At 41.2% G+C, this 13,975-nt stretch overlaps 1 protein-coding gene across 2 annotated transcripts in view; it reads right to left on the bottom strand.

The window, feature by feature from the left end:
* The window catches only part of grm1a (glutamate receptor, metabotropic 1a), a 32,019-nt gene extending 19,531 nt beyond the window's left edge, over positions 1 to 12,488 (bottom strand). For both annotated transcript variants that reach the window (XM_044330028.1, XM_044330029.1), the window contains exons 1-3: positions 12,419 to 12,488; positions 10,694 to 11,537; positions 7,324 to 7,573 (exon numbers count right to left, since the gene is read on the bottom strand). In XM_044330028.1, coding sequence (XP_044185963.1) covers positions 7,324 to 7,573; positions 10,694 to 11,423 — 980 coding nt within the window. In that variant the 5' untranslated portion in view covers positions 11,424 to 11,537; positions 12,419 to 12,488. The remainder of the gene's footprint in view (positions 1 to 7,323; positions 7,574 to 10,693; positions 11,538 to 12,418) is intronic.
* Between the last annotated feature and the right edge of the window lie 1,487 nt (positions 12,489 to 13,975).

The following is a 13,975-nucleotide window of genomic DNA, read 5'->3' as shown; positions in this document are numbered from 1 at the left end:
GTCGACAGCGTGTTCTTATCTTATAATTACATATCTTTGTTACTGTTGTTGCTGGGAGGAATTTTTCAGATGTCAGCCATATTTTCAGAGAAGAGGGCAATTGTGTTTTGGAGCCCTGCTGACAGACTGAATGACAGATCTGCAGTGAGACGATCACACCAACTCTGTCATGAGCCCAAACAAAATCTCCATGGTGACTATAGCACAAGCAACACACAAGCTTTTTATTCCAGCAGTACAGTAAATCCTGCCCTGCTTGCAAAAAATAATTTAAAGATGGATTCCTGCTTAATGTATCCTTATAAAGTCTCACTAAACTTACATGTAAATTGCTTTAGCGCAGAGGGTCAAAAGGACAGAATCATGTCCCCACCCACCACTCAAACACCATCAACTCTTTCTCTCTCGCTCTCTGAGTCCTTACATTCATAACTAATGTTACAGTCGCTGTTGTACTCAAACTGGAAGCTTAATGAAAGAATGATGTTTCTGGAAAGTGAACCAAGCAACATACACGTCTCAAGATAATCCTGAATAGGGGAAGAGGATAGCTGATCTCGGAAAACCTCTCTGTGATTTTAGGCTAAACACAGTCCTGCTGTATGTAAAGCAGGAGAGAAATCGTATCCACTTCTTCTCTGATAACATGTTGAGTCTGTGTTTAATTTGTCTTTAAAACTACATCTAACCAGTTAGTAAATGGAAATAATTTTCTGTTTATATGGAAACACACAGCCTTGGATTGGCTTCATTTTCTTATCTAAACAGTTTTCATAAATCTGAATATGTTTTATAATATTTGATTAAGGAAGATTTTTGAAGGATGGATTACGCCAAAGCCTAAAAACAAAAATTCAGTCTTTACCCTATGTACATCTACAATCCTGGATGAGAAAGATGTTTATCTATTTTGGCGTTGTTGCCACAGATTTTGTCAGGGATAAGGTCTCTTTTTGCTCTGCCCCGCTATTTGCCAAATTACTTGCAAGAAGTAGGAAGAATTCCACATCCTCCGCGCTCTCCTTCCTGAGATGGGGAGGAGATGAAAGCCTCAGAGATGACAGGGAAAAAGGCAGCTAAATGTGTCACGCCACAACTCCTCTCTCTGGCTCCCTAAACGTTTCATTTATTCAAGCTCAGAGCAAAACCTCAGTCCCCGTTGTTATAGAAAATCGAATAGGACAGCCAAATGCAGAAATATGCATGTGACACACACAATATGGGTTCACAGTTTTCCTTGCACCCCAGTGCCGTCTCAAAAGGCACAGTCATACCCTGCCGGTGACTATGTAGTGCCAAGCCATTACAGAAGTAGATCATCCACATTCCTGTCTCAGTGTCCATTTGTCAGGCATAAACAAACAAACAAAAAAAACAAAACAAGAATCGAGCATTCAAAATGGGACCCAGACCAAGATTGTGTGTGTAAGACAGGGACAGTGTTACATGTGGAAAAGCAGCTTATGCAAATGATGTTTAGTAATAACAGCATTCAAGCAGCATTAGAGGCAGAGGGAAAACGAATGCTGCTAATTGCAAGAGAGCAAGCAGGCGGGGAAATGGGTAGGTGGGTTCACTGCATGCTGCCATTCAGAAACTAGGCTTGTAGAGAAGGCAGTGGAGGGAATGATAGCAAAAGACATGTACAGTAGATACATATCTGAAAGCTGCAGAAACTACAGCTTAGCAGAAAGGCTTCTATTCCATGGCAATCAATATCTTTATATAACTGAGTAGGTGGAAATTAACATTCAAGATTCAGAGATTTAATACTCAGTTTAGCTGCAAGACAATGTAATGGAATTTGCCTCAGAGACGCCTTAGTCAAAATCACAGACACTGCCAGATATTTTAACGGGTGTGATTACTGTCAGCTCACAGCTACCTCCTATCATGTTCACAACTAAGAATTAAAAAAATCTACTTTTTGAACCATTCAGATTTCTCATTTGACTGCCCTTTGAAAAATGTGTGTGTCACATGCATTTTTTTTGGTTATCATGACCTTGGGACCTAAAATAATTTAAAAAAGAATTTTCCAAGTCATAGACACCACATTTTTAGATGTATTGATGACTTTTCTGTGAGGCTGTGAAGTGATCTCTACAACTATATGTTTTATTTCAGATTTACCACACAAATAGTTTTTAAAAGCAAGTTTCTGAAGCATCATGAAGCACTTAACAGATGTATGAAATAAGTGCCAAATATTAGTTTCCTGGTTTGCTTATGCATTGTTTTATAAAGTGAAAAATAATTTATTGTGTTAAGGGAAAAGATTTTGAACATGACAACATAATCAAAAAATGAAGCAACTACTTCAGCAAAAAGAAACATTGGCTTTAAGCACTGGCCAAAGCTCACTAACAGCGACATGGTGCTGGACTTGTAATAATATGGGCAGCCATCTCATGGGTGTCATTGTGCGTATTGCTCTCTGTGGTCAAATAACGTGCAAGGAATCAGTAGCCATTTTACAGCGTCAAGTGCACGCTATATTGCACACACTGTTCCCCCATGATGTTCTGATATTTCAAGATACTAATGAACCCCACACATACTGGTTAATAAACTGAAGAGCTCCCAAGTGAAAACAACTTCCCCTGGTCTCCCCTATGAAGCTTTCCTGCATTAACAGGTTTTTTTCTTTGGCCACTTGTGATGGTTGTTACAGTGAATTTGTTAGCAAATAGCTGTCTATTTACACATGCAGTAGACACAGAGCAACAATAGCATTCATTTGTAGTCGTGTTTCTGGTACCTCGCAAATGTAACATTCACTCTCCTTTTAACTCTGTTTCCGTCTCCACCAAATCCTGAGAAAACTCCTTTAGCAGCTAAACGCTTTACTATGTTCACCAGCTAGGAGCTAACTTTGTCTCTCTGCCATTTGCAGTGTACAGTGAATTTATCAGAGCTTTTTCACTGAGAACAGCTGCCTGCTGCAACAGGAAGTGACACTGATGAGAGCGGTGAGACTGAACCATGACTGTAAAGTTGCAGGCCGTAAAACCAAAACAATGAGCTGAAAGATGCTACATTGCTCCCTAGAGCTGAAGGCAAATGTGGAGTCAGGTGATAATTCTCTGTGGGTTCATCACTACGAGCATAACCTTTCACATTACACACATTACATCATTTGGTAAACTGTCAATATAACAACATTGATTAGTGACTGATTAAGGTTAAGTGAGTCAAAGTCATATGCTTTGTTGACCTTCCTCCCTACAAGGAGTAGTGGCACTAAACATTACATCATGCAATCATGACTCTTTGTTCCTGAAAGACAAGCAGCCAGTATCTAGTAAATGTAAATGTAGGTCTTATTAGGCATTTGAATGTTATTACTAATTTTAAGAGTATAAGAAGAAGCATGTCATATTTCAACTTATCTGAAAACATTCGAATGACAAACTTAGAGAAACTGTTTTCACTAGACAGTGATGATAAGATAGAAGATAAACAAACTACTTATCTTTCTTATTGCCTCCCTTTCCATCTCTGTCTCTATGTTCATCTGTCTTTGTCTCTGTTCCTCTCTCTCCTTTTGTTCTCTCCAAGTCACTTTCATGAGGTGGAGGGTCTAGGCTTAGATCTCTGGACTCCACAGTCAAAGAAAGTTCTACTTCTATCTGTCTCCAACCACCCTAATCTGCTGGCCGATCTGCTTCCAGCTCAGTCATACAACCAATTCTGTTCTCAAAAAACTACATCAATACACTTCCTGTGCTTCCTGTTTCATTCAGTCTGAGCAGAATGTGTTTCTCATCTAACAGAATCACTTTGAAATGTGCTTGAACAAATCAAGAAGACAATGTCTTCTTGATCGGAATAAAGTGGATAATCTCTGTCGGGAACATGTGTCTGTATTTGTGTGCCAGAGTGTATGGATGGAACAAGTGTTGTCCTCTTGATTTGTGTCCATGTGTCTGCGTCTATGTGCACCATCGTAGAGTAATGGTGGCAACTGATTGGCATCGCAGATGCAGGTGTCATGATTGACATCGCAGCGAGAGAAAGACAAGAGCCCTGCCGACTGACAATAGCAGAGCAGAGTGGATGTGAAGTGATGCAGAGTGGAGTCTGCAGGTCAGGGATAAAGTGGGTCGAGCGCGCTGCCACACCTGCCCCTTGTCTGGAGAGCAGGTTAGCTGAGCAGCAAAAATAAAACCTCTCAAATTCAAAACACTCTGCATGTCTACTTGCAATTTATGTACCCACTGCTGCTACCATGTTCTATGATTATCTATATATACTGTATGGTGGAAATACCAAAGCACTGCCTGCTTTTCTTTTTTCATTTCTGGTGCACCATCTCCTCTGTGGTTTATTTGTTTGTCCCCAGAGCAATAAAATGGGCAAATGCACAAGTTTTCTCATCCTCAAAGGTCATAACTGCCTTACCACCTCCCCGATTTTGCTGCTTGCAAACATTTTGCTATCCTTCTCAAAAGTATTATATCACTTGACTGTGATGAGAGGTGATCCATTTCAGTGTGGTGCTTACAGTGATTGACCAGATTGGGATGCTATAATTTAATTCCTTAACTTAAAAAAATGCATGGAATGGGCTAACTGCTGTGCATGATGACTTTTTCATGGAAAATATTACCTTTAAATGCTATTTGCAATACTGTGCAATTTTAATGTCGCACAATAGATGATGCATTTCGCTTGTTTACAAGAAAAATAAGAACTATTGTTACTATGTTTCCAGTCCAGAGATGTTTCTCTATCTCATGTAATCTGCAAGCACCAGGCAGCAAAGGCTTATTTGTGTCATCAAAAAAAGTGCAAAAGACTTCAGTTGCAAATTCTGACCTTCTGTCCACTGTGCCATTTTTGCGCTGCATTACTACATAGAGCTCTAAAATATTTGGCTTTGTTGACTACAGAGAGACTGAGAGGTGAAAGCATGAATTAAGGAAACACACTCCTTTCTGATGAGCCAATACCTGTCTGCCAGCTTCACTCAAGCCAAGAAACACACACATGGCTTTGCATCTGTGTTGGCCCAGACTTCCTCTGTCTCTCTATCTCTTTCGGCCTCTCTCTCTTTCTCTCTGTGACCCAGAAGCATTTCCTCCGCCCATAGAGACTTCCACCAAAGCTAAAAAAAGACCCACTTTCCCATCTCCTATGGACGAAAGAAAAAAAAGGAGAGATATGGGGAGGAATGTAACCCTAGAGTGTCATGATGGATAATTTAAAAGGCATGTTCTGCATCTGAAAAGAAAGATTGCCTTCCCCTGTTAAGAACTTAAATATGCACGTATGCATTGGATATAACACATACGGCATAAACAGAGGCCAGTAAGAGTAGCACTTGTCACCTCTTCATTTCTACCACTGGGAGATATTATAGAGAATAGGAAAGGCTTCTTAAGGGATAATGGCAATGACAAGAAACAAATCCTTCAGTGCCAGCTAGTAGAAGGGTGTGGATCAGACCAGTGAATCCTGTGTCCAGCTACATATAAGGAAATTAGATATGACAGTATTATCTCATGGAAAAATGTGTCCTATACACATCAAGTAAATAGCAACAACTTGTCAACAAGACAAGTTAAGTGTTGGCTTTTTTCTGTATTTTCTTATTGCCAACAAATCCCATGACAAGACCAAAATCACCAGTCTGTCTCCCAGTACTTTCTGACTTCCCCACCCTGCCAATGTCTTTCAGTACTAAGCTCATTGGTTCATATGGAAGATGGAAATCTTAAAGAACTGGTAGCAAACATTTGATTTTTAAATAATTACCTAGGGCTTACTCAAACACAAAAAATTGTGTGTTTGCCAGGGACTATTGCCAGCTGCGGATTAATACACATTTAGTACTCAAGTGAGCATTTATAGTACAGCAGCAGGATGTTGAATGTGGGATAGACCCAAAATAAATGGCCCAACCACCCATGTTCATGGTAATGAAGGAACATGTCAGCCAGTGGAACTGTGTGGCCACTGATGTGATTTTAATAGCTTTTGAATCACAAAAAAGGTATATGACACAGAGGAATATGCTGTATTCCTCTACTAATATTTGTTAGTATGGTTGGATCAATTCATTGTTGGTTTTGGTGTTTTCATAGGATGTGTTGGCAATGACAAAAATACAGAATATCACCAGCTTTATTGTTTAACATTGCTCATTTCAGCATATTTGCCACACCAACACATAATCTGATTTTACCCAAACAGTGCTTGAATGTCTAAAAGTCAGTGTATTACTTTAAAGACACATAATGTTCATCACACATCATCAATAGCTTGTCTAAACATATTGTGTCAAGTCAGTGGGATTTAAACATCTTTTTCAAGCAGAAAGTTACAGGTGCTAATCTTTTTAAGATTCAGAGGGCTGTCAGGCAAAATTTGAACAAACTGACATGTGTGAACATATTCCATAAAAGATGGAAGTTACTGTAACGTTTGGCTCATGTTTTGTCTCACTGGTTCCTCCTGTTATAAGATGATGGCTCAGAATTTGAGCTGCACTCTTGCAGTGTTCAGCAAATCTCCAACGAATACTGCTTAGCTAGACGACAAGCCTCGGTCATCCTGAGCTGTCTTATTAATGTCTTCCTCGTGTAACATATGGCTGACAACTGCCCTCCAACAGACTGATGCCAAAAATCTCCTCCTGATGGGGGAAAGATAATGCAAGAAGGAACTGAAAAGTAGCATCAAGGTTGCTGTGGCTTTATTCTGACAGCTGTGAATGTTCCTTAAGGGCTATTTCATGGTGTAATGTGCCACTGTATAAGTGTGTGAGACGACACTACTTGCCCTTTTCTAATGACTAAGATTACAGCTACAGTCAGTCACTGTCACTCAGCATTGACTAACAGACAGAGAGAGAGAGGAAGAGGAGGAATGTGGATAAGAGAGAAACAGAAAGACGAAATGGAGAGAGGAGGTGAATTCACAAAACGGAGAGATTTTTACTATTCACATTGATGAAATATGGTCTTCATGTGTACAAATAGATGTGTGCATGCCTCTCTTTGATTGGTCAGTAATGAATGGCTGCCATTGCTATGAAAAACAAATAGGAGACAGCACAAACAAGGAGAGAATGGACAACAGGCATTATTTTCCTCTCTAGTTTTGTGTCTGTGACAGAAATACCAATTATTCATTGCTGGAGAACATTTCTATTCAGTGCTATTGGTATGTGGTCTAATTCTTCTTGGTTGCCTCGGTGACATGCACATCAGGAAGACAACACAGCATCTCACAGCCTTCCAGCCTGTTATCGGATTTCTCGCCATCCGGAGAGATGCTCTCAACTGTGAATTAAAAGACACAAAAACACATCCATACCTGCCGATGATGAGGAACTCCCCAAACACCCCCAGTCGCCTCATGGCCATCAGGAGACCTCGGACAGTCATGCCTTCGCAGAAACATACCACTACACGCGCTTTGGGTAGACGCTCTCGTAGTTTCCTCAAAAGGCGATCAAAGTGTTTCTCCCCCGCATTGCTGTAGATTTTGTCCGAGTGGGCAATGCATAAGCCTTCCTGAGAGGCCAGCTCCTTGAAGGCCTCCATGCCACTCTCCCCATAGTTTCCTATAGGTGATAAAGAAAGCAGGCTCTTGTTTAATAGTGAGGATGCAATAATGTCACTGCAAAACTGAGCTGTAAAACATTCTTTCCTTACTGGAATTAAACATTTTACTTGTGAAAGGTATTGTCACTGTCTGGCAATCGAATTTCTTAAATTTTGATTATGGATAATGCACTGTCTGTGGCATTTTCACTATTGTGAGATCAAAATACTGTATGGGACATATTTTGAATCAATGTTCTAAAGGTTACAAAGCAGCCTTGTTACTTGCAAAAATACACTGACTTTATTAAACAGCATGAATAATTGCTTTCAACCATACATTTCTAATTATTTCACTGATGGACAATGAATATTATGCTTAAAGCACATCCCCCAAACAGTTGTTCACAGAGTCAAGTCCCGACTGAGCTAAAGCTCTGATCCTCTGATAATGAGTGTCTGAGAGTTTACTGGCTACTGATTGCAATCAAAGGCAGAAGGGGTGAGGATAGCTATCCTTGTTCAACTGCATACCATCCCAATCAAGAGCAAACTGCAAAGCTGTTTTAGTCTAAATCTTCTATTTCCATGTCGACGGCTGAGCTTGCCTAATGTGTCACGGTTGGGATTGTTGATAAAGTCTGTGGCTCTTTAGCATGAGAGCTGGATTACACAGACAATCCAATCACTTGCGCATGCTTGAGCATGTGTCTGCGTTCGAATGTGTATGTTGTTGAATGAAAATTAAGAGTACAGATCCATAAAAATCAGAAAACATTTGTCATGCAATTGCCTCGATGAGAGGCTGGGTTCCTGAGGGCCCTTATATGGGTGATGAAGAACAGATACTCTATCTGTGCATGGCGTGTTTTTTAGAGCAAGGAAGACAGCAGATGAAATAGGCATCACAGTAATGCATTTATTCTGGCACACAATGGGCCCATGTGTTGGTTTTCCAATAGTCCTTTGATGATATTTTCAATTGCCTCATTCCATTCTCCCACTGGTAAATGGAAATGATGATATCCAATTATTTTATTCTTTCCATCTAGGCTGTGAGACAAGTGGGTGGCGGTGCATTAGTTGACAGCCCATTTGACAATGGCCACCGAAACCTTCTTTGAGTATTCCTACCAGACTGATGATAATTGGCACAGGTAATTTATGCAATTTCACAGCCCTAGCAGTTGCTACGGGCAACAAGCTGCATTTATAACTTGTCTAAGATGGGAGAGACAGAAAACTTGTGAGCTTAAGCCTGCCTTGACCACTATTTCAGAGATATCTAAAGACAGAGGAAAAACAAACAAGTGGATTTAGATATGAGTCCTCAAAGGGCAGAGTAAGGTCTGCTCTGCATCAGGCAAATTATGATGTGAAATAACGAACTAAAGTTCTAAACATTTACTGTGGTTTTAAACTTCTCAACTGAACCTATGGTCAGTGTAAGTAGTTACATTTACAGTAAAAAAAAAAAAAAAGAAGAAGAAAAAAGAAAAGAAAAAATCATAATTTAATTCCATCTAAAGTGTACATGTAGTCCTTTAAACCTTCAAAACATTTTTGGAAACTTAGTGTCATACTTTTACAATTCTCACATCTTACTGAATAAATGATGCTGCTTGCAATCAATTTCAGCCTTCCCCTGTCATTACTCTTAAATTATGACTTCAGTCCCAGAGGATCCTCCTGTAGGTATGTTGAAGGTCAGACAACTGACGCCACCTAGTTATTCCTCGAGGTATTACACCTCCCAAACTCCCTCTCTTCATTTATCTGATAGCAACCTGTGCCAAAGCCCCTCTCTAACACCTGACTACTCTCCAAAGATGTTTTACACTCCCTGTGAGTCCACAGCTCCTCATGGGGGATCCTGGGTAAAGCAGCCTGTCAGTCATCATTTGGGTGCACATCACTGACTCTGTTTCTCTAAGACTTTAATGAAAAGCCACGGACATAATTCACTTCACAGTAATTACTCTGTCTACCCATCCCCTCTGTCCCTTTTACCTCCTGTCTCCACTATAATGCACTATTGTGCAGTTAGGCTGAACACACGAACTTAAGAGTTTTCAAAAAGAAAGTCCATCATGGAATGAAATACTGAGTACTGTAATTGCTCTGAGGAACAAAGAAATTAATTTTAATTCATATGTATCTGATAAAATTTGGAACATTATTTTTCATTTCATCCCCAGTCTTCTTACTTAACCATGGAATTAATTTTACATTTCCAAAACGAGCACTTAAATTGTTAATGCTAAAATGGTCCCCATGTACTTTGCTAGATATCAACTTTTAAAACTTACCATGATGACTCTGACAACACAGCCAAGAACTTTGAGCTTTACTAAAGTATAAAGACATTATAACAAAGCGCCAAGGAAGAGGAAGACGGCGCAGATTTTACATTTGTCAAAAACATAAGTGAACCCAACACCCAATGTTTACTCAACATACACTACTTTCAGTCCATGCATGCACACACAGCTCTGTAACGATGCACAGAATGTGTGGGAAGATGTTTTACTGTAAGCAATGTCCACACAACCATCAACTCTAGACAACCGCAAAAAAATCCCAATGATGACATGATGACACATACGCACATAATGTCTGTGAACACAACTGTCTGCTCTTAAAAGCCTGAGAGCGAAAGACATATTAGATATACATAAAGAGATGTGACCACAGTAAATATCTTTGACCAGTTCTAAACAAGAGAAAAACATGGAAGTGCACCTGCAAAGTTGCAATCAGAGATCATTGACAAAAAACTGCAATTAGGTTGGTATGAAAATGGGATTGTCTGTCATTTTGGTTGGCCTACACACAATTTTGTGGTGCATTTTTATCAAATTAATTATAAATATGTAATTATCTTGCCCGATTCCCCATTACATCTCAATTTAAAATCACCTCAGAATCTTGTGAAAACAACTGTATACTAATCCTGCATATTTTCATAATGATAGCACAGAAATTTCACAGCAAATGTATGTCACTCTCAAAACTCCGATAAAAATAATGAGGCCACCATTCGGTCACTATATGAAGCTTTACCACACACTGACAGACAATATCGCTATTATTGAAATATGGTTATAATTATGGTAATTTTCGAGTTAGTGAGCTCTCACCCTCAGTGTGCACCGCAGACACATAGGTCCAGTTGTACCGCTTGACAATGTCCAGCATGGCCCGGGCTTGCAGGACGTCCGAGGGCACGACCCTCAGGAAGTACTTGAACAGAGTCTTATCACTCAGGTCGATGCTGGTGGCAGAGTAGGCGATCTGCGGGATGTTGAAGAGCTGCAGCAGGTTCTGCACCTGAATGGCAACAGAGCTGGATCCCGGTCCGATCACTCCGGCGATGGGCTTCTTGGTGGGTGGAGGCTGGTTGGACGGGGTACCGTCAATGCACCATTTGGACCCGTCCTTATCATCTCGGATGGAGATGAGGGAGTCCCGGATGAACTCGATGCTCTGCTCCAGGGCCACGGAGGAGTGCCAGCAGGAATCCCGGATCTCACAGCCCAGGCTGATGTTTGGGAGCAGGTTCGGGTCGGCGTTGATCCGGTCCAAAGTGTGGAACATGGCTTCCACCCTTTGGATGCCATACTGCTCGCGGACGTCCCCGCACTTCCGCTCGGCCACTTTCTCCGCAGACGGCTGGTGGTGGACGGAGAAGAGCGCGCCGATGATCACGTCTCCGTCCATTCGGGCCACGGAGCGAGGCGCGGCGCGGGGGACCACTGACCGCTCATAGATGCTGCTGCTGTGGGAGAGCACGAGGACACGGAAGAAAAACGTGGGGAGACACAGGAGAGCGAAGAGACCCATCTTTACGCGTGCCATATTGTGCCACATCGCGTGAGCCGCGCCAACTGTGCAGGCATACTATCTGCTGTCTGTCAGTACATCCACGTTTATCCCAGCGACCATGATCTGCGAGCACGACACCTGGGGCATATCCACGCACACCTGCAGAAAAATAAGACACACTACTGTGACATGTAATCCAGGGACAAACAGGGCCAGATGTGCTGAACGTTTATGTAGGAAGAGTTGACTAAGCACGCATGCTCCTTTCCATCAACGCCCTGTTTTACATTCCTGCAGCTGGCAACTGTCCTCCTGCCTCTCTTATCAACTACCATCAAGGTGCTTTTGAGCAAGGCACTTAACTCACAACCAACTGATCAGTGGGCAGTAGTGGCTGAGCAGTACTGCTGTCCACTGGGATTTGCCAAACCTAGCAGGTGGTTCGCTCTAGTGGAAGCAGCCAAGTACTTAAAAAAATTTCATCGTGATTTATTACAAATAACGAGTTGACTACGTGTCGGGAGAGGCTCAATGTAATGCGCTCGCTGTCCATTGAGAAAATCAGGCAGGAACCAGATTTCAGCACCGTGGACAGCGCGCTTTCCAAACACGTTACAAGGACGTCTCTGGGACTGTTGGCTGTGCTCGTCGTCCTCTCACAGACACATTCCTCACGGTTTGACTCAGCTGGTTTCTAATAAAGCTAAGAAATAAAACATCCCTCCATAGTCCAGTCCTATTTGAATTCTACACGAGGATGGATGAAGATAACACAGGCTGTTTTTGTTTTACCGTGCATTTTTCTCATTTCGCTCATGCAGCCTAAGGTCCCATTCAAGCATCGGTTGACAATAATAATAATAATAATAATAATAATAATAATAATAATAATAATAATAATAATAATAATAATAATAATAATACATGAACTGTCTAACATCTTCAGAATAAAGCATAATTAGGATGGACTCATTACCACCTTATGTCGTTTTCATTGTCCTATATACATTCTACATATTTTGAGATGCATCAAAACTTACCTGAATCCTTGAGACATGTCGCGTGCCTTCGCCCTTCTTCTGTAGCGCGTGGTCCTCTGCTGTATTACTTCAGTTTCTCTCCCCACACTCCCCCCTCCCTCCCTCCCTCTCGACTCGAAACGTGAACGTGAAGACCCCCCCTCCCTCCCCGAACCATCGTCTTTTCTACAGTATTTACCTCTTATGCCTGCAAGTCTTTAATGAACATGTACTATCAGATTTACAATGACAGCATTATTCAACAAATTTGAACAAAATCTGTTGTCACTTATTATCCATTATGAAAAATCATATCAGTGGAGCATTTGTGAATACAGTCACCTTTAAGACTGCTATATGTACAGATTTTCTTACCTAAATTCATTTTATTATATTGCCATTTCAGTGTGATCTCATGCACGACAGTTTCTCCACTTCATCCAGATATAAGTCGGTTGGAAATGTTTACCTTATATGCCTATAAGGTAAACTCGGGTCATAGGAAATTGGTGCCCCTGCCAATATAAATATTTGTCAGTCTTTGTGAGAATGCCAGACCAGTTTCACTATCAGAAAAATGATATTGTGGCAGCACACAGCTGTGTGTTTATGTGAGTGAGCGTGTATGTGGGAGTGCCCCATTATTAATGCATCCAATTATAAATAATTGAAGCGACTTCATATGCGGTGTCTCAATAATAGTATTATTTTAAGAGGGAGAGAAAAAAGTGAAATTGGGTATTGGTGTCAGGCGTTTGCCGCCATTTGAATTATATGACAGGACAACTCACTACAGGATGTTGGACTGACAACAACAAACAGGCAGAAGCGTCCATCACTTATATCTTATATCTTCAACCTTTGAGTTAACATAATGTGCTCAGTTTTGAATAGACTAGGCTACACGAAATAAGCTACAATGGATGTTTTCAGCACCATGGACAGCAGTCTGCATCGCGCCATCTAGCGTTTAATTGAAGGTCAATGACGACGTTTTAAAAAAAAAAAACCCGTCATCAGGTCAACGGAGGCCAACCACTGATCTCAGTTTAGTTATTTTTTTAACCTGCTTTATGAAGCTTAACTCAATGTTTGTTTTTCTTATGGCGATCGTCAACTCCAGGAGTTTACCCTCCATTATAATCCACCATCACTGATGGTGGGAGGGCGGTGGTTGGGGTTGGCTCATGCAGTTTGGGGGCATCATGCAGTTTAGGTGGTAGGGTCCGGTCGTGACTAACGCCAGGCGGTATAAATCACAAATAAACGTATAAAGAAGTCGCTATGACACTGCCACTGCTGGGGCCCGGGGCTTCGGGAGCGAGCATCTGATATTGAACCTGAATAAAAGTGACATGTTTGAGAAGGAGAGACTACTTGGATGCTGGAGCCACGCTTCAAGGCAAAGGGCGACGGCGGTAGGTTTATTCGAGGACTGCAGTCTGCGTGGTTGACCGCAAGGCTTTCCAGCAAAGTTATTATTTTGAAAATTTAGTATTGGCCAAGAGAGACCAATCAATTATATGTATAATGTAATATCAGTTAAATGAATTGTATAAAATAAGTATAGCCTATTTT

The sequence above is a fragment of the Thunnus albacares genome, chromosome 16 (assembly GCF_914725855.1).
Source record: "Thunnus albacares chromosome 16, fThuAlb1.1, whole genome shotgun sequence".
Lineage (NCBI taxonomy): Eukaryota > Metazoa > Chordata > Actinopteri > Scombriformes > Scombridae > Thunnus > Thunnus albacares.
Note: the sequence above shows the minus strand (reverse complement) of the source record. Positions and strands in the feature narration are given on the sequence as shown.